General features: G+C 32.8%; 1 protein-coding gene across 8 annotated transcripts; it reads right to left on the reverse strand.

Moving 5' to 3' along the window:
* Positions 1 to 502: 502 nt before the first annotated feature.
* Positions 503 to 21,094, reverse strand: LOC111514115 (armadillo segment polarity protein). Of its 8 annotated transcripts, XM_074185173.1 has the most exons (12): positions 20,969 to 21,094; positions 20,589 to 20,634; positions 18,097 to 18,381; positions 15,691 to 16,409; positions 12,036 to 12,221; positions 11,685 to 11,939; positions 11,391 to 11,567; positions 10,945 to 11,257; positions 7,629 to 7,780; positions 7,190 to 7,283; positions 6,298 to 6,340; positions 865 to 1,002 (listed from the first exon to the last, which is right to left on the reverse strand). In XM_074185173.1, exons 2-11 carry the CDS (start codon positions 20,614 to 20,616, stop codon positions 6,330 to 6,332), a joined length of 2,220 nt encoding a protein of 739 aa, XP_074041274.1. In that variant the 5' UTR covers positions 20,617 to 20,634; positions 20,969 to 21,094; the 3' UTR covers positions 865 to 1,002; positions 6,298 to 6,329. The 8 variants fall into 8 exon arrangements, with proteins under 8 accessions (XP_074041272.1, XP_074041268.1, XP_074041273.1 ...); XM_074185171.1 differs by lacking the exon at positions 6,298 to 6,340 and having other exon boundaries at positions 503 to 1,002; positions 18,106 to 18,381; XM_074185167.1 differs by lacking the exon at positions 6,298 to 6,340 and having other exon boundaries at positions 503 to 1,002.
* Positions 21,095 to 22,477: the final 1,383 nt, after the last annotated feature.

Raw genomic sequence — 22,477 nt, forward strand, 5'->3', positions numbered from 1 at the left:
TTTACTTTTTTAAGTAACTAGTTAAAAATCAATAAAAAAATTATATATATGGAAAATTAAATGCAATAAACATATAAAATAATCAAGTCAAAACAAAATAAAGCATCAAACATTCACATGTATAAAGAGGTTTGGGAAGTAACAGATATTCTATAATGGTGATGGTACTATGACTGCTGTATTGCACAGATTGCAGTAGACAATGTTTGTAAAACTATGAAGCAAAATTTTGAAGCTCCTTCCCAATACCCAAAGTTCAAAACAAATTTTTTGATAAGTATAATAAAGAGAAATAATCTGTAAATCGAGTCATATATGATGAATAATCATTTGTACTCAAACATCTAACCTCAATTTAGATGATGGTACAAATGTTACCACCTGCCAAAAACTGCCTGACACACATTTCAGTAAATTTCCAGTAGCCATCTGGAAATATTTCGGATATCTCGAGTTTTCCTATCGAATAATTTGAAAATTCGATTGTATAAACATTTTTATAAACAAAAGAAGGAAAAATAGACATATTTCCCATTAAAAATATTCTACTCTCACAATCACTGTGCAAAAAAATTTGTCAATTCACTAAAATTGACTTTTGAACCATCAATTGTCAGGAAAAATATTTTCATCAAACAGATATTGAAACATGTAAAATATAGTTTTTATTAAATGATATTAAATTATATATATTTTACAATCCCTTGAGGTTGAATGGAAAATTTTTGTGTTCGCAGACCTCACCTATCAGAAATATTTTCAGGGCAATAACATTATAACTAATTTGAAATGGCAAATAAATTAAATAAATTAGTTTTTACAAATCGGTGTCGTACCATGCTGCAACCTGGTTGTTATCTTGAGGGGGGGTGGGGAGTTGATCGAAATTGAGGTCAGCATCTGCGTCAGCGACATCCATAGCGTCAAGGGTGCTGTAGTTGGAACCTCCAGCGTGTGACCCGATCTCGAGCCCTTGCATATCTAAGGGTATCTGGTCATACCCTAAAAAAGCAGAAGTGAAATAATAACACAATGTCAATAATATAGTTGAATAGATAAGTTATTTACGTGTAAAAATAAAGATGAGTCACTTCATATTAGAAAACCTCAAGTGACAGACTGTCAGCAAAATATACTGTATATATAAATTCTGGAGACATGAGTTTCAAGTTATCAGGGATGCAGAAACAAGCACCATAAGCATGAATATTCAGATGGTTATAGCAAATTGAAAGTGTTCAATTATCATCTACTTGAAAACTTCCAGCAGTAGGGATCTATAGAGAGACAGAAAGTAATTTCTCATTCGATCGTCGATGTTAAAACTTAGCTTTTCAATATGCTGCAGACAGAAGTTTTGAATACAAACTGAATGGGAATGAATAATTCTCGTGAAACTCAAGGTACATGTGAAAGTAGTTATTTAGTACGGGTATTTCCTTCCAGTTTGTATCACATTCCTGTGCTTGAGACACACATCTCTGTAAGGCGTATTTTATTGTTATTATTTTTCCTCTTCCCGTCTTTGGAAGATTCCCACATCTTGTGTTTAATGATGGATAAGTAGGAAGCCAAAAAACTTTTTCCCAAAAAACTAATCTCTAATAAATTTTTTTTTTTTTAATTCACCTTGAAAAGAAGAATTGTTTTTATTTATAATATTCACCAGTAAAGTGTAACGCCATTATCCGATAATTAAATTTCATAAAATTCGTCAACACTTTCATTATGCCAATCTGAACTAATAAGTGAAAAAGATTGTTATTTGTTGTAATGGATAAACACCAAAACTACTTAACAACTTTTGATAATAACATTCAAATCATTAAAATTTGATGATCATCATTAAACCAAAGAAATTTCTTTGGTATTTTTCTTTCCTTTGGTAGTATGTATTACATCAAGATGGAAACCATTCGAACTTTTTGTTTTATGATCATGCAATTTAGAAGTTTTTAATAATCAAATATTATCTTTCAGGGGGTTTAAACACAATTTACATACGAATTTAGCTTTTAAAAAGAGTATTTTATGATTCAAAGTCATTTTGTATACTTCTAAAGATGGAGTATCTCATCAATCAAATCAAAATATGCTTTATTACCTAAGATTTTAACATCTTATTGGCAAAATCAAGTAAAGTAAAACGTGTATATGGGACATTAAATTAACAAATGCAAGGTAAAAAATAATGCTTAGAGACAAGAGCAGCTTAAATGGACAGAACAATATTGAGCCCAGCTAAACAAATACAAATAAAAGTACCTGAATATATGAATATTGAGTAAATGTAAATATATAATGCTATGTAATGAACATTGATAGCCATGTCGTGTTGATTTCAATAACCTGTTTACACAAAGCTATGTGCCAATTACTCCATAGAAGCCTTGGTAGAATTCGTCCACACTATTCATTATTCATTGAATGATAAATCATATTTTTTTGCCTTCTGGTGCAGGATGATCAAATTGTAATGAGATATCTCACTCAAGAGAGAATATGAGCATTATAAATTAGAATTTGTACGAGTATCTAAAAAATATATTTTTTTGATTGCACCCATAATTCATGTAATTTAGCTATCACAATTGCTATTTTTTCTCACTGAAACTTAGACATCACCAAAGCTAAGTATTGGAACCAGTGTTATTTATTGTTTATATGAATGAATAACGGAAAACATTTATAATACGAAACGAAGATTTTCCACATTCATTCCTTCATGTAAACAGTAACAAAAATCTTCATCTTAAAACCTAAAAATGTTCAATATTTTTTTTGAAGAGACCAGAGCTGCTGTGAATTTGAAATAAAATAACTTTTTTACCTGAAATCTTATATGACACTGAAACTTCTCGTTGGGACAACAAAAGAATACTCATACATTATCAGTAAAATATGCAATTGAACATATACTTTTCTTTGACAATTGGAAAAAAAGTCAGAACATGTAACGTTTGCTTTCAATCAAGATATCTTGTTAGATAATAGCTTTCACTCAGTATATCGAAGAAATATGTACAAACATGAGCCGACGGCAATTTCTGAGATTTTAGGATCAACTGATGACAACTTTCTATCGTTGCTCTTTCATCCTACACACACAGTTGAAAATGGATCTGTCCAAATGACTCAAAATCATTTAAATGTGTTAATTTTTTTGTGGATTTCACAAATAGAATTATTTTTTCACAAACAGGTTATGTTGTTCAGAGCAGTTGTCACAACAGTATTTATTAATAAGTGGCGATGACGACTCATCTTCCGAAAACGCCATTTATGGAATTGTCAGACAACTCAACTCAATAATTTCAAAGGTAAACAAGAGTTCCCATGGCAGTCAATTGCAAAGTTGCAAAAAAACCCTGCAGCTTTAATTTTAAGCAGGCAACTAGATGATCCCGAACCACAGTTCAGATCAATAGCAAATCAAAACAGTGCTGTGGTCATCAACTAGTAACTAGTTTAGTTTTAGTTGGTTTTTTCATGTATACAGTAATTTGTATTTTTTTATGACATATATCTAGATTCAACTTGAAAAAAAAATCGTCAGGTCCAGATGACATTCCGATGTTTATACTAAAAAGTTCTTCCTTTATTAAAACAACCATTAACACATTTGATCGATGTTCTCATCAGGAGTTTTTCCTAAGCAATTAAAAACTGGAAAAGAAATTCCTATAGATATTTAAAAAACTGGGCACGACTATGATAGAAAATTATCATCCTATTTCAGTCCCATATGGTATTTCTAATTTATTTGATTATGCCTTTCTGGATAGATTTCTTTCATATCAGCTATTTTGACCATGTGGTGATTTCAATATCAATATATTTCATTAAATGGCCAAGTGAACGAACTTATAAACTTGTTCAGTGTGTTTGGAATGGAAAATCATGTTAATCAAGCAACACGTATCACAGGTAGAAATTCTAGCCGTATTGATCTTTCTGAAGTTAGATTATCTCCCAACCATAATTTCACATTCTTTCTCGGACCAACGACATCCAAAGACATTGAAGACTATATTATGAAAACCACACGTAAAGAAGCTCAAGGCATAGATGGAATTTCCGGGAAAACTATAAAATATGTCAAAGAAATAATAAGTACACCATTGTCACATATTATAAATTAATCTTTCAAGGCAGGAATCTACCCAGAAATGTTAAAAACATCAAAAGTCAATCCCGATTTACAAAAATAAAGGATGCAGGAAGGACTTAACTAATTATCGAAATGTATGTCTTCAGACACATTTCGCACAAATTTTTGATGCCTCATTTAATATTCAGTTGAATTCATTTTTAGAAAGCCAGAAGCTCCTATCAAGTTATCAAAATGGTTTTAGAAGTCATAAATCCACAACTACAGCAATTGCAGACTTGTGTACAAATATCTACGCTGCATTAAATGGGAAAGAACGCCCTATATATACTTTGATCTCAGTAGGGCATTACTTGATAAATTGTACCGTATTGGAGTTAGAGATGTGGCAAATAATTAGATTGCTTCATACTTGAAAGATAGGAAACAAGTAGTAGTCATGAATCAAAGTAAGTCACAACCGAGAGCAATCAATATCGGTGTACCACAAGGATCTATCTTAGGTCCCGTTTTATTTATCATCTTTATGAATGACATGGCTCACTCCTGTCCTAATGCAAAAAAAATATTCATATATGATGATCATAAAAATATACTGGTCTCAGAAACTAACACACGGGATGCAGTAGCGAGGGGAAATATCACCGTAAATGAATTTCATAAATGGTGTCTTTATAATGGGCTACTAGTAAATGTATCTAAAACTTTTTTTATGACATTTATAACGCAAAATATGAACAATGATGTTAGTTATCTGATAAAAATCACTAATAAAAGCATTGAACAAGTGAATTCTACCAAATTTCTTGGAATTATTATGGACCATAAGATGACATTGGAGAAACACATCAATGTTCTTGCGAGAAAATTAAGCACTATGCATAGCATTGATTCTATAATTGAAAACAGTAGTTACACAGCCTATGCTGACGATATTTCATGAATTGTCTCTGCACCTGATACTACCATTTTAGATATTTGTGTATTCACATTCATCAGAAAAAAATTGATAACCGCCAGTTTAATGTAAAAAACATATCTTTAAAAAGTGATGGTAGTAGTGTCAAGCTTTTAGGTATTTATCTGGATCGGTATATATAAGTTCGGTACTGACTAGAGCTCAGTTATTTAGTATCTACTATGCTCAAGTAGACTCTAGAATTAGGTAAGATGTTTGTTTCTGGGGAGGGGCAGTTCGGTACAAAATGTATTCGATGCACAGAAGCGCATTGTACGATGCGTAGCAAATATTTCCCAAAAAAGATTCTTGCAGATAGTATTTTAAAACATATATTTTAACTCTTGCAACAGTGTATACGATTGAAATGTGTGTATATGTTTTTAAAAGTAAGTCAAATTCTACATTGAATAATGTGTGCCAATTGCAAAATTAAAAGTGACTTATTATGGGTCAGAATACATTGGTTCAAAAATTTACAGTAATCTTCCTAAATATGTGAAGGCTTCAAAGCAACTGTATAATTTAAAAAAAAAACACTGAAAGCATATCTGTTAGAAATTTGTTATAATACACTAGCAGATTTTTTTAATAATTCTTAGGTCTGTACTTATTTTACTATCACCTCATTTAATTTTTATATTTAACTCCCTAGTATTGTCAGTTTCCCATACAACTTTATATTGTACTTATGGAAAAGAAGCGTTATTATTATTATTATTAGTAGAATATCTTGAACATATTTGAATTTATATATTTACTTTTGTACTACTTCTATTATTCATTATACTTGTACCTGACAATTTCTATACTAATGAATAAACACCTAGATGAAATTGATAGGTGGAATTCGAATTTCTGGACCAAGATTGTCATTTCCTATTGACGTGCCTGGAGACGGTATTTTTCTTATGTCATAGGAAAAGTGTTTTCAATATATACTAGATGAACTTTGTTTAGTAGGTTGAGATTTTGACAAGCAGAACGGAACTCTGAAAATATATCTTCGAAAATGCTGATGTGATTTGCTTAAATTTAGTCTGTTTCAATTAATTGGTATTATGAATAAGCGACATTACGCAGACAAAAATGTTTAAAATCAACTGTAGTCGAGACAGAATCGGATTAATTGAAAACAAATGTTACTACTCAAATCATGCAATTGAAAAACACAGAAAGCATCCTACATTCTACAAAATTCACTCACATGCCATCTATATACATTCACCTTAAATGTTAGATATTAGAATGGTTTACTCCTCAAAATCCATCTACGGATTAAAAAAATATTGTAAACATTTCATAGTAAAAACTGATACAAAAAAATAAAATAGATTGTCATTGCTAGATCGCACAGGCCAACATTTGGAAAAGTCTAATAACTTCCTGAAAGCTTTTCGTACACTGAATTTGAATTCGACTTTAAAATTACTTCATCACATTAACTTTCCTAGTTCAACTATAAAAATGAATCAACAAATAATTCAGCAAATTAAATCAATAAAATTTTTAGGAGATACAATGGACCATAAAAATTTACTTAGCAAGGACATGTTAATAAATTGGTGGCCAAATTGATTTCTGTTTTGTTTTTTATTGGAGCATACAAGAAATATAGTTAGTTTTGATTATGTTAAAAATGGTATTTAATTTTTTTATTCATTTAATTGATTAAAAAAATACAGAAAATAAGAATAAAACACTGACAAAGAGACAATATATAAAGATAGCAATTGCAGTACATAAAGTAAAAATTGTGTATAAAATAGCATCTAAGTGACTTAACACTTGTGTTACGCTACAAAGTAATATTAATTAATATAAAATTACAGCTGTGTACAGAGAGTTAGTATATTTTACCCATTTTCAAAAAAATCATCAGTTATACAAATGAAAAAAAAATATAGGGTCCGATTCAGATTCAAAGCACCAAGAGCTTTCGAATAGTGCTTTAAATGATTGATCTTTAGGAGATATTATTTCAGAAAAATTATGAAAGAAAAGTATAATATATTTAGCCTTAATAAAGTTTCAAAAATTAAAATTTTCTGGTTCTTGGTCTTCATCATGAAATTAGTTGTTAAAAAGATAATTACTATTTATGAAATCTGAAAACTTACCTTGTTGTTGGTATGGCCTACCACCATGACTACTGTGCACTGAAGGAGGTCCTTGCCCATACATATCGTAAGCTTGATCTGGGCTCAAAATATCCTAGAATAATCAACGAAAAGATGCAAAAACAAAAAGGGAAATTAACATAAAAGGCTTCAAAAGTGCACAAAATTAATAATTAAAAATTAACATCAAACTTCTACTAACTTTCAAAAAATAATCAGCCATATAATGAAACATATCTAGCCAAAAACAACTGAAATTAATTTGATACATACCTTTACCATAAAAATAGTTTTGAAATTTAAAATGACTCATTTGGTCCCTCATAAGAAATGGATAACAAAAAGAAAGTCTCAACTACTTTTACAATCATATTTCAATTTGAATAATTTGTAACCAGTTAATAGTCGTATCTTAAATCTATCCAAAATCATTTCATACCTGTAGATCGGGCCCCATGCCGAGATCCGGGTTCCACAGGTTTTCTTCGCGAAACAGGGAATTAGTTAATTCCATTGAAAGTCTTTTCTTGTAATCTTGAGGTTTGTCCTCACTCATTCGGAAGAGAACTGCTGCTGCATAGGTAGCAACCCCTGAAAATTATGAAGATTAGATTTGCATTATTTGCAGAATACAGAAATATGAAAAATAAAAAAAACTTAATTTCAGTTCAGATTGATTTTGTAAAATTATATTTTACATTGGATTCACTATTTTAAATAACTAGATTCCAAAATGTACAGTATAACAATGTTATTTCTATAATTATTTTCAAAAACAATAAGTTTCAAATTCGATTTTCACAATTACTTGTAGAGTTTTGATACCCTTACATTTTTTCTACAGAATGATGAGTTAATCCCGGCACTCAAATATGTCATCAATATTCAACAGACATTCAACAGAACGGATATCTACAGTACAGAAATGGTAAATTATCCATAACCATGGATAACCATGTTAATATCACAGGAATTAACGGTAGGCACTGGGTCTACCATGTTAATAATCTGAATAAATGAAACTACCAAAATCACTAGAAGAGTTTAAGGAGGTTTTTATTCACCAAGCGCATCTTATTAAAATCCTGTTACCAATGAGAATCTTTTAGGTTATCATACCTTGCAATGGAACATCCATAATGAATTCATGAAAAATCACTACTTCAAAAAAATTAATACAATCAGAAATACTGTTCCCATTTCTATTTATGCCCGTTCTTCATTGGCGATTTGATGAAAAAGACCGAATGGAATTAAGAGCTGCCCTCTTATGACATACCTTTGCAGTTTTTCTAGCAGGCTATCAGAATGTAGGATAGAGAAAACATATTTTGTCTAATTTCTGCCTACTACCTTTCAGCTACTATAAATTTCAGGTACTCTAGGTAAATTTGCCTGTATTTGTACTGCATCAGGTACTATTCTTTGTGAGTTGAGACGTTCGGACCGTATAAAGAGGCAGACGACAGGATGATATCTTCAGTTTGAGGAGTGCCTAGAAGATGACAGTACGACCAGCTGCCGAAAGCGCTCGCAGATAATTAATTGAAGATATAAAGCTTCAAATCCTTTTTGTGAAATTTAATATTAATATATATATATATATATATATATATATATATATATATATATATATATATATATATATATATATATATATATATATATAGAAACAGAAGTTAATATCGGACATAGCACTCATGAAAGTGGCAAACCATAGACACGTGTTTCGGGCTTTTGGCCCATCATCAGTATGGTGCAGCCAAGTGTAAGGATGGGCAACACTTGGTTACCAAAAGATAGAAATACAAATGCACGGAGCCACCAACAGGAGCCAACCGCACATTTGTGGTTTCAGTTGATAGATCTCGTGTTCACAAGAAAACTATCAAAATCACCACGGAGGCAGCTATAGCTACCTGCGTGACATCCGGGTCCAGGAAATTATACAAATATGGAAGTTATTGAGTGTCTTGATATAGAAACAGAAGTTAATATCGGACATAGCACTCATGAAAGTGGCAAACCATAGACACGTGTTTCGGGCTTTTGGCCCATCATCAGTATGGTGCAGCCAAGTGTAAGGATGGGCAACACTTGGTTACCAAAAGATAGAAATATAAATGCACGGAGCCACCAACAGGAGCCAACCGCACATTTGTGGTTTCAGTTGATAGATCTCGTGTTCACATACTGATGATGGGCCAAAAGCCCGAAACACGTGTCTATGGTTTGCCACTTTCATGAGTGCTATGTCCGATATTAACTTCTGTTTCTATATCAAGACACTCAATAACTTTCATATTTGTATAATTTCCTGGACCCGGATGTCACGCAGGTAGCTATAGCTGCCTCCGTGGTGATTTTGATAGTTTTCTTGTGAACACGAGATCTATCAACTGAAACCACAAATGTGCGGTTGGCTCCTGTTGGTGGCTCCGTGCATTTGTATTTCTATCTTTTGGTAACCAAGTGTTGCCCATCCTTACACTTGGCTGCACCATACTGATGATGGGCCAAAAGCCCGAAACACGTGTCTATGGTTTGCCACTTTCATGAGTGCTATGTCCGATATTAACTTCTGTTTCTATATCAAGACACTCAATAACTTTCATATTTGTATATATATATATATATATATATATATATATATATATATATATATATATATATATATATATATATATATATATATATATACATACAGCAGTCAAGCTGCTGGAAAATAATTCCATGAAAATCAAAAGATGAATAAATAAGTACCATTCTGATCATTCCCATATTGATTTCAATTTAAGAGCCACCGGTAGACAGCTGTTTCAGCCTATTGGCCATCGTCAGTACCGGGCAGGCGGTCCTCGATTGAAGACAAAATGTGAAAAATCAAATTGGTTCCACTCATGTCTCACTTGCGTTTACGCAGTTATTTTTATTAAGTATTTTTCTTGGTTTTTTCACATTTTGTCTTCAATCGAGGACCGCCTGCCCAGTACTGACGATGCTCAATAGGCTGAAACAGCTGTCTACCAGTGGCTCTTGAATTGAAATTAATATGGGAATGATCAGAAACGTGTGTGTGTGTGTGTAGGAGAAGCTGAGAAGAGTGCACATGGATATCTCAAATATTTTTGAGGACAATAAAAAACTGATTGGGTGAGTGAAAATTATTGTCATCAATAGTTATCAGTATTAAGATAGAGCTAAAGGGAATTTTGCATGAAAAGTCTGGTACTTGTCATTTAAATTAGGTTACAATATAGTGAACGTTTATTGTGATGATATGTGTTTCACCAAGTAACGATGCAAGATGAATGCTACTTAGACACTGCCATTTCACGTAGTAAAATTTACTATCAAATTCATTTAGTTATGTTGAAAAATGAATTAAATAGAGTTTAATTATAATCTTAACGAAATAGCCATCATATAAAGGAAAATTGGTCTGAAAAGTTTTCAAGAAGTTTTAGTACTCTGTTCTCTCTTTGGATAAAAATCAAATATCAGAAAATTATAAATAGTACCTATGTCAACTAAGAATATTATTCTGGAATAAACCGGTAGATGTTTAGGTAAAAACATGTACTAGATGTGTTTTATTTTTCGGCATAATTTTGCTGTACTTGACTGAACTGCGAATCTCATTCCTTTTGGTTTATTAGTATTATAAATAAATATAATACCGTACCGGTTGAAGAAAACATTTTGAATATTCAAGCATATGAAGTATATATTTCAGATTGAAATTTTGAACTCACCTTCATTCCTCGAATGCAGGAGCTCAGTTAAGGGGGCAGTAGCCCCTTCTTGTTCGATTATTTCAGCTCCTTCCTTGTCAGCCGCCAATTCACACAAAACTCCTGCAGCAACACGCTGAATATTTTCAATATCATTGAAGAGTAGCTGAACAAATATGGGGATGACCATTTGACCCCTTATTATCGCTCTATTATGCGATTCCCTCGCCAAAATGTGGAGTGCGCCAACTGTGCCCTCGACAATTTCTTCCATACGCACTCCATCAGGATAATTTCCTGGTTGCTGGCTGCCTCCGCTGGCTACGCTTGCTCTCTAGAGAGACGATAAAATTTTTTTACTGCCAAAGCATTCACTAAATTATTATTTAGGGGAATATAAAAAAACTATTTTTAGGAATTTCGAGATATGTTAAGAATATGTCCATAATTATAATAAAAAATCTTACCCTCTGTGTATCTTGGAATGCCCTCATCAATAACTGTACCAGATGGTGTATAGCTCCATGTTCTCTCAGAGGAGCATGATTTGCTGGACATAGAGCGAGGTTTCTTATCAAACCAATTACAGCCTTAACCAATGGCCAACGAGATGGTGGGTTCAATAGTTTTACAATGACCTGTAACTATTGACGATGTACAAGAAATATCTAAATAAATCGAATTGTTTTAAAAAATTTTTTGTCAGTAGAAAAACTGAAAGAGCATTTCAACACAATATATCTCTAATATTTAACATGTACCTGAACTCCATAGTTTAGTCTAACAGCATTCTGGGCCATTTCTGACTCAACATGCCTTGAAGTCAAGTGGCGCAAAGCACAGACAGCTGGTTCGGTGATTTCTTCACGATCCCCAGCACTCACTATGGTGCGAACCAGGGCATCTACCCCACCAACCTGACAGACTGTCACTTTATTACGTTGATTGTTGCATGTGAGATTAGAAAGAATTCCAGCTGCACACGTCACAACATTCACATCTGAAGAAGCAAGTACCTAAAAATTGAAAACATCAAAATGAGGGAAATATTCCTATATAAATTTCAATAGACGAAGAAGAATAAAAAGGTTTTTTGTAGACAAATAACTCACTTGGACCAAAGACTGGAGTAAACTCTCCAAACCATCAACTTTTGTAGCTGCATCTGACAAATTCCGGAGTGTCCAAAGACAATTCTGCACCAACCTTGAGCTGGAATTAGTTAAGTGCATGGCCAAAGCCTGCATGCCACCTGCCTCAACCACAGCAGGTTTGTTACTGGAACAAACTGACAAAACCTGGGAAAACATCAAAATGTTAACAAAAGCATTCAATTTAAAAAAAAAATGTACTGTAGCAAAAGACTGATGTTTATAGAATTCAGAGTAGCATGTTATGATTCAAATCCTACTCTTCAAGTCAAGTGTAGAAGATAAATATCAATAGTTTTTACCATAATAAAACGACAAAAATTTTATGTTTCACAGGAGTCTGTTCTCTACCCATTGGTGTTTTCCTTTTATATAAATTATCTAACTGATACAACCGTGACACATTCATAGTGTGAAAATTCAAAGATTGCTTCTTCTTATCTTTCGGTACATCTAAAACCAATATCATCAATGTAAAAATACAATGGGCTTGTTTCATGCTATGGAAAATGATACTGGTTTGCTTATAGACTGATCGAGTTAGGGGTATATTATACTTATCAAGCCTAATCAGTCCCAAAATCTCTTTATATTTGCAGAAAAAAGAATAATTCGAAAAGCAAGAATTTAAATTGGCCGCGTGTCTGTTGACCAATAAAATTGATCATGTCTAGAGCGGAGTTGCAAAGTGTATTGGTTTTTAATATCCAATCACAGATCTGATGATCCAATTTGACAGATGCCATTTTTGTTGTTATTGTTGTCAACTCGGTTGAATACAACTGTAACAATTATCTGATTAAATAACGTTTTTTTGTAAAAGGTAGGTCTTGGCGTGTGCCTATTTTGCTGCATATTCCGTGTCATTAGTTTACATTCCGAAAAATATTTTTTCAGGTTATTTTTGGATTGATTTGTTCTGGAGTAATTCTACATTTCACTGTACATGTTTTTGCTTCTCTTTTCAGTCACCATACTGCTCCTTGGCAGAGATAAAATGAAAATTAAATCAAAACTTTCCATCCTTCGATAAAAGACAAAGTCTGAAATGAATGTCATATAAATAAAAGGGACCTACTAAATATACCTGCCTGCCGTTTCAATTTTTCATTTTTCATTTTGGTACCAAATGCAAATTTTTCAAGAAAAATTCATCAATCATTTCAAAATCGACTCTTGGTAAGTTGTCGGGAGTCAGCTTTAATAAAACTAGGCTCAACATTCATATGATTAATGGTATTATCTCAGACGCTTTTGTTGGATCAGTTCGAGTACAATCAATTCTGTCTATACTTGACCTCATTCAACCTTCCTCTCAAGTTTTGGAAGATTCAACAGATAATCCAACTGAGCCTATAACGCTTGAATTTAGTAGCTATATCAGAAAGAGGTATGTATGTAGGAATCTTTTTTTTTTTGTAATAAATTGCAGTTGTACAGATTGAGTATTGTAGAATAAATTGAATATTTGAAATGATTCTTCAATCCAGTTTGCTATATTATTTCATTTTCATAACTGTATATTATTAAATAATGCATAAACTCATTAGTTTAGGTAAATATTTTGTGATCTATCGACTTTGTGTACTGATTTTAGATATAGAACTCATTTCCAAACATGATTTATCATGTACATTTTATTCCATGTGGATAATTTTTCATTAATTGAAACGTTAACGGGTTCATATACACTTCCATAATTAAATTGATAATTATAGGCTCCGTAAATTTTACGATTTGGCAATGTTGATTATTTCTATTGTTTCTATTGGTCAATCGAACAAGAAGCGGTAATAGGGTCGTGACGCCACCAGCCTACCACATTCGATTTTTAATAATCAATTATGGGAAAACTACGGTATTTAGAGAGATGAAACAAAGTGCACTGTTTTTCAATTTAAAATTCCTATCAAGTGAACTATAAACCAAAAATCATGAAACAAGCCCATTCAACATTATTTTTGGTCTGTTAATAATTTTCTATTTCTGAACCAGTGATGTAAGTATGCCGTCTGTTCAAAAAATATGGTGAATTTTCATTTTCCTCCCCTTCAAAGTAGTCCCCGTCAGGTGTAATACACCTGTGCCAGCGTTTTTTTCAATTCTCGAAGCAGTTCTGATATGCGCTTTTTGGTATGTGCTTGAGCCCTCTCAGCGATTTGGTTTATCTCAATTTGATTTTTATATCTTCAATCATCGCAAATCGCCTTCCTTTCATGGGTCTCTTCAATCTTTGGAACAGGAAAAAGTCGTAGGTGGCCAAATCTGGTAAATACGGTGGCTGAGGCATGAAAATGGTGATTTTTTTAGCCAAAAAATTACGAACAAGCAATGAGGAGTGAGCAGTTGCATTATCGTGATGCAAAAACCATGAATTGGTTTTACACAATACTGAACGTCTTCTTCATATTGCTTCTCGTAGGCGGCGCATAACTCAAAGATAATACTCCTTATTGACCGTACGATTATGTGGCAAGAAGTCCTGGTGCACTACACCAAGGCATGCTTTTTTTGGTCTTGGCTCATCTGGACTCTTTCATTGGAACGATTGGACTTTGGTTTCGATGTCGTAACCATATACCCATGAAGAGTCACCAGTTATGTACATTTTAAGCAAATCTGGATCGCCAACCAGTTTGCCGACATCCTCAGCAACTTCTCCAATAGTGATTAGACAATTATCCATAACAATTCTCTTTACTTCCTTAGCATTTTATTCGGTTATTGATGTGCTGGGGCGTCCACGGCGAGCATCGTCATTCATGTCTTCTCAACCTTCTTTGAAAAGCTTGCAACACTTGTCGTAAACATTTTCTGACTCAGAGTACAACCAACGTATGCCACTGTCAATATTCAAGTGTTTTTGAGCACTTTATTTCATTTTTCAAACAAAATTTGATTCTAAAACTTTTCCTCTCACCAAAAAAGTAAACATGCTAAACAGCTGAAACTGTGAACATATACTCGAGAGAGTGTACCAACAAAAAAAGTATCTAATCGAATGTGAGTAGCCTACGAAATTTGAACAATTACCTTATTTTTTCAATAGTCCAGATATATAAGCTCCCGCATAAGTATAACTGTCATTATAAGTTTGAATGATACTACAGCATTTCTAATGTCAGCGACACTTGACATAGATAACTGAGTATTTATTAGTGGAGAAAGTCAGTGTGTTTGAAAGGGAGTGATTTTTAAAACTCTTAACATAAAAGTACTATGAAAAATGTCAAAAACACTATGGCATTTCTTTTTCTATGTCATAGAAAAAGTGAAAGTTTTAAAAGCTTCGTCTTTAGAATCTAGTTTTTGTCAAAAATAACAAAATGCACTTTTTTATCTGAATTCTAGTGCAGCCATGGATATTGCCCAATGTATACAATCAATGAAATGAAAAATTTTTGATTGCAACATAAATTTCAAATATTTTCATGTCAATTCATAAATTTAATTTCAGTTACCTATTTAATGTTCTTCTTAATAATGAAAATATAATTAATTTCGTTCATTGTGTTAACACCACATTATAAATTCATATTCTTAATTTCAACATTATCTGTTTTTGGGAATAATGTTATTTATACTTGTTAAATATAATCAAATGAACAATACATACCTTTAAGACTCTTGAAGTGGTCCACAAAAGCTTCTCATAATCATAGGATCTCATAATCCTTACCAATTCGATGGGTCCTTGCGAAGCCAAAATAATAAGCTTACTTTCTTGATTTCCGTAGGCCAGAATTTGTAAGCAGTCTGTAACGATTGTTAAGAACTTTACATTGTTCCTTTGCAGTAATGCCACCATTTTTTGTAACCCTCCTGCCAGTCTCACTGCCATCTTGGAACCATCTTGATGCAGCAACAGGTTATGCAGAGTGGTGATAGCATAAAAAAGCACGCTTTCCACTGGAGAACTCAGCAACTTAACCAAAGCTGGAATGCCTCCACTCTTGAAGATGGCCAAAAGACCTTGGCGATGGTGTGATAATTTGTGCAGTGTTCCAACTGCTCCTTTGGTTGTTTCCAGATCATTTGAATTAGAAATAGCCCGAACCAGAGCAGCAACCATCTGGGGACTATTCATAATGGCATGGCGAGAAGCTTCTTTCTTTGACAGCTGATGTACCATCATAGCTGCCTGTGAAACAATGACCTGATCCTCGTCATTGAGAAGCTTGATCAATTCAGGAATGGCCCTTGTGGCTAAATCTGCATCATCTTGATAATTTATCAAGTTCACCACGGCATGTTTGAGCATCTGGCTGGGCTCTGCAAGTCGCTGTACAGCAGTCTGATGACCAGGGTCGAACTGAGTTGATGGTATCTCAATTCCTAAATAAATATTAATTTACTACTACGAATTTCAATAATGATGTTGAAGACTTTTACGAATACTGTAAAGTATTTCATTTACAATCGCTCAAATTGAAGATATATTGTACGGTAAATATTTATTATACATCTGAGATGTTATTGCTATTCTTTACTTGCCATTTTATTCTTTGAACATTTGAAAAAAAAGTCTAGTACTTATGATGGTTGAAAACAATAGGCATTCTGTGAATCAGGCAGAATTGTCTACTCCAAAAATTCAATAAACGAACTTCCAGTTCATAATCAAATTTCTCGTTTCAAAATGTGAGCAATAGGAAATTTATAAATGATGATGTCGGTCGGTAGCCAGGCGGTTTGACGTGGGTGCTTTGTTCACTCACTCGAATTGACTGCCGTGTTGGTCGGTGGTTCAAGCCCTAGTCTGAAAGATCAATTTTCACTTGCTATCGTCCAACCCATGTTAGGAATCACACGTTAAAAGGTAAGACCTCGTTAATCCTTAGCTCGCACAAGTTTCGACTTCTGAGGGTTGTCGTTCGTAGGGGTGCGACAGCTGGTTAACGAAAAAACAGAGTTTGAACAGTTTTTTTTTAAACAGCAGATGTAATATCAAATAGTTGTTATCACGAAATAGTGAAAAAAATATCAAGTTAGGTATTTACTTTTATGCATCTGTTTCCAGTTATATATATAGATGGCACCAAGTTCTTTATATCAGTTACTAGTAAAGTAGATATGTAGAAGATCTATATTTTGTTTGAAGGCTTCAGCTAGTTTTTAGCATTTGTTCTATCCCATTTTCTTAACTTAATTATTTTTTTTTTATCAAAAACCAGAAGGTGCATTTCTTATTTGTGGAGACTGTTGAAAGTTTCAAAACACTAATATAAGTTCCGATTTAATTTTTCATAAAAAAACATTTTTATCTTCAAACCTATGACTTTTCTTTGAACTAGACCAAGGAAAGAGTAAAACTTTGTTCAACACAATGTTCAGGTGCAATTTTTTTTGTGGCTTAAATAAGTCTGCATCGATAATTTTGATTTTCTGTTTTCTTTCCAAAAAAGGGTTTTCTCATTTATTGTATTTAGTTCGAAGATACTTTCTTGAATAAGACTCAACTTATTTCTGTGTTTGTTATTTCGACTTTACACAACATGACGGATTTAGTTTTCTCTTAATATCAACGATTGAGTTATTTTGAAGTTCAAAGTGGATTTGGAAAGTTGTCAGGTTTTTAAACAATTTACACAAAACAAATCACTTTTACTGATTTTGGAAAAACAAAAATTAGATTGGCAAGTAAGTCAGTGAACTAAATCTTGCCTTCCAACTCCCACAGTCAGATATTTTCACACATCCACACACACATACACAAGTAAAAGTAATAAATCGAAAGAAATTTAAAGTAAGTCAAAACTAAAAATACCTCAACCAACACTACTTGTTATTTCATCAATTCATGTAATAGACAATATTACTGAAAGAGACCAATTCAACTTAATGTTGACAAAAAATACACAAATAGATGAAACTCGAGAAACATATTTCTAGCAAAAAAAATGGGTTGAAATTCAATTTTTGAAACACAACAAAAAACTGAACAAAAATTGAGAAAGCCCCATCCAGAAATACATTCCTTAATAAACAACCTAATAAAAAAAAACAAAAATGATGTTCTTACTCAACTGACCTTCCTCCAGAGTTTCTGGAAACATGGCTGCTCTCACCCTTTGTGATCTTGTTTGATTAAGCTGATTGTTCATTTCGTCAACCTGGTCTTGGGTAAAACCCTGGTATCCTTGATCCATGAAGAGATCCATATCCTCTTCCTCCTTACCTGTCAGTGAGGGAACTGCAGTAGCACCTGCAGAATGGATTCCAGAGTCATCCATATATGAATTTTGTTGCCACATCAGGGTTTGTTCCTTTGACGAAGGCATTGGTAAGTCTCCAGAGCCCTGGTAGACTGAAAAAGATAAAATGTACACAACCATAGAGACCTTGACATATATTATAGATCTATTGGTATATGTAAAATCAAACTTCAACACTTTTCCATCAAATAATTTCACTCAAATATTTTACTCCGATTTTTAATGGTTTGATGTTCCCAACAAACTTACGTGCATTTTATGAAAAAGAGAACACGATACATAGAAATCCTCATATATTTTTTTACGTCATTGGTATTGACTACATTGGTCATTAGTCTCATGTTCTGGGTAGGCAATGTTAATAACTCCCCGAGCCACCTAGAGAGCATCATGGCTATTCGCAGTACGTCAGCCATGTAACGTTGCAAAATCATCCCAATTTCATCTAGATAAATTCTCTCGAGAAAAATATCTGATCGAGGTTGTGATCGGACTCATAATTAATAAGCTCCTTAAAGATGTAAAAACATTTTCATGTCTAACAAATATGGCTTTTATTCTCTAAAGGGATACTAGGATTTTAACTTCAAGTGTAGTCTTTTGTCATAAAAAAATGTATATGATAATAATAATAATAATAATAATATTTATTCATCCTCAAAGACGTTGACAAACGTATAGGATAGGTCAGTATTAAGCAGATAAAAATCACATCAAACGATAAAATTGTAGATCAGTAGATAAAAATAATACAATAAAAATTTATACAAATAAGTCAGAATAACAAAAATTAAAACAATTGTAGTTATAAAAATTGAATACGTCATGCCAAAGCCGCATGAACCCATTCAGTCGAGATGGTCCGAGAGAAATTCGCCAATACTATAGTAGGCCTTAGAAAGAAGCAATGTTTTAACTGCTTTTTTAAATGCTACAGTGTTCATCTGTTTGAAATGGTCTGGTAACCGATTGAATAATTTTATTCCCATATATTTGGGAGAATGTTCGAATTTTATAGTTTTATGTTTAGGAATGCTCAACTCCTCTGCATATCGAGTTGGGTAGCTATGATAGGATGAGTTCTTAGTACAGTCTGTTATACATTCGCGAACATATAAAAGTATTTTAAAGATGTAGATGCAGGGAAAGGTTAAAATTTGATGACTAATGAAAAATGTCTTGCATGATTCCCTCCAAGGGATGCCTAGTAATTTCCTAACGACTTTTTTTTGAGCAATGAAAACTCTATCTTTGTCAACACTGTTTCCCCATAGGATCACATTATAACTTAGATGGCTATAGACCAGACTGTAATATACATCTAAAATGGCGCGTAAAGGCATACAATTCTTAATTCTTGAGATTGCATAATACCCTTGATTGATTTTTTTACAAACAACTGTGATATGGTCAGACCACTTCAAACAGTTGTCTACATGAACGCCAAGGAATTTTGTACAACTTGTGCATGCCAGTGTCATTCCATTGATTAGTAAGGCAAGCGATTGCTTTTTCGGATCGTTTTTTAAATTAAAATAGATATATTTTGTTTTGGTCAAGTTTACAATCAGATTGTTCCTTTCACACCAATTTAAGAACAGTGATATTAATTCCTCTGTTTTTGATTTTAATTCCTCCTGACTCTCTGCTGATACAGCTAAAGACGTGTCATCTGCGAAAAGAGTGAGAGCATGTTCATTACTGGTGAAATAAGTAGGTAGATCATTTACAAACAATAGAAAGATCAGCGGACCTAACACAGTGTTATATGTACAGTGTGACACACTCAAGATGAAGACACTCCTGTATTTTAGTCATTTTTGAATGCAGATATTTGATTTTTAGTAGGCATAGACTTTCTTGGGACACACTATTCGCAATACTTAGCCCGAGCGGTAGCCTTAAACCCAGCCTACTGCATTCCTGTGAAAAGGGTAAATTCTCAATAGGTTGCTTCGGGTTGATGATACAGAAATAAGTTATTTGAAAAACTTGCTTAGAAACCGATTTTAACACAACATCAAATTTCAACAAAATAGTATTGACTTGAAATAAATTAACACAACTTGTTCTCCATAAGAGAGAACAATAAATAGTTTAAGAGTAATACATACAGCCAAATGACTTTTGGCAGTACATTACTTTCACATAACTCAAACAGATTCACCATTAGGAATGAATAATAAACATCCTAAAACTGATCATAGTTGTTATATTATCTATTATAGAAAAATGATTAAAAATAGTATCACTCTCTGATAGAAAAACCCCCAAATAAACGAAAATAATCATTACTTACTTGGCCTGTTACCCTGGATGTAACTCATTTTTGGTGGAAGTCACACCTAGAAGAAAATTGCACATATTACCTAGAAATATTACTCACTAAAATTAGCATACACATTTCACCAAGAATCACATTATTTCAAAAAGCTCTATGAGTACTCAATCAGCGAAAATTTGCAGATGATTGAATAAAATAAGGAACAAGTGTTTATTGATACCATTTCCTACATTTGAAATAATGCACCCGCACCCACACAAAGAGAGATTAGAAATCCTCCATGTTGTATATAATTCAAATTTGCAACTTGGGAAGGTTCAACGAATTAACGCCACAAAAACGAATACTTGCTCAGCATAAAACAATTTAATGAAAATAATTGGATGCAAAATTACCTTCGTTTTTTTTATTAGTAGCCACCAATTATTTTTTTATATCACCGCACCCTTGAACACAGCAAACAAGAAAAAATTACAAACAGCGTTGCCATGTTGCCATAAGGATCATTATTTTCGACAGACATCTCGTGACAGTTGGAACATGGCTCCCATCTTTTGGAAGTTGAAAGGGGAAAATATTAATCTCATTTTTTTTAATGTAATTTGGATATCATAATTTTGAATTCAAAATTGAGGCATCAATTTACCTGACTGAACCTAACCTTAATAAGCTTATTTGCCTTATTGTAAACACAAAATGAGGTGCATGAAGCAGATTCATGAATAATATCACCAAGGTTCTATATGAGAACACAGGCACAATCGCCACAGTATTCGGTAACCAAATTGTTGATGGAATACTGTGACACAGTTATTAGTTGTCGAAACTTCCCCCTCCAAATTATGAACGGATTGAATCGTTACTTGATGAAAATTAATAACAATATTCATGAAAATAATTAAACAATTTTAATTAAACCCCTCTCCAAAACACGGAAACAGTGTTGCCGACCCATTTGATAAAGTAATTTTACGCGAGGGTGATACAGGAATAAAATAAGACATATTAATATCATTAACAAGCATGTTACAGTTTTATATCTGCCTATACACATACATACATATATATGAATACAATACTGATTCATCAACTAGAAACACCTGAAGAGAGTAAATAAAAAAACAAATTAAAGGAAACATTAATAATTGAAAAACGATAAAATCAACGGTTTTTTTAAAATTTTGTATCATATAATGGTAGTAATAAATGAGACATATCTTGGAAAGAAATTATAAACGATAAAATTATGTAGATGTACGAATTAAACAGTATTGATGATAACTAGTTTCAACGATTAGAGTAGTCTAGTGTCACTCAACATGCTTTAGAGCATGGTCACAAAATAAATAAAGAAATTATTGAGATCGGTTCCTGACCAAATGCTTTTAGATAACTTTGATAATTGAAAATCGAAAAATGTGGAATGAGATCAATGAATAACGATAAAGGTCCCATTCCAAAGAGCCAGTTATTTACCCTCTCACGTAATAATCACAAATGCAAGCCAGGAATATATTATATATTATAACAAGTAGTCATTAACATATGAATTAGGATACAATAATAAATTTGAACACAGTAACTTATACTAGGAACTAATTCATTGACAATCATTGAAGATGGATTTATGCGGTTTTCCCAATTACGCGCGTTTCACCAACCAAGTTGGCATCTTCAGGAGGTATACCCACTGAGTTGGCGTCTTCATCTCCTGAAGACACCAACTTGATTGATGAAACGCGCGTCGGAGTGAACTGCAATTCTGTTGATTGAGAACATTGCTTGTTTTAGATTTATTTTGAATGTTGAAAATACCAGTTAGAGTGGATAATAATAATAATAATTTCTCCTAAACCAGCCTTCAACTAGGTCATTGTGAACTTTGTCTGGACTATTGCAGTTCT

This window comes from Leptinotarsa decemlineata, unplaced genomic scaffold, assembly GCF_025532065.1.
Source record: "Leptinotarsa decemlineata unplaced genomic scaffold, Ldec_3_MD MMD2_tig00026363_RagTag_RagTag, whole genome shotgun sequence".
In the NCBI taxonomy this organism is placed as follows: Eukaryota; Metazoa; Arthropoda; class Insecta; order Coleoptera; family Chrysomelidae; genus Leptinotarsa; species Leptinotarsa decemlineata.

Coding starts and splice junctions, on each gene's coding strand:
- LOC111514115 (XM_074185167.1), bottom strand. CDS start 20,616: ATGAGTTACATCCAGGGTAACAGGCCAA. Junction 12,222..15,690: donor CCACTTCAAGAGTCTTAAAG/GTATGTATTGTT, acceptor ATGTTTTCCCAG/GTTTTGTCAGTTTGTTCCAG. Junction 1,003..7,189: donor TAGGCCATACCAACAACAAG/GTAAGTTTTCAG, acceptor CTGCTTTTTTAG/GGTATGACCAGATACCCTTA.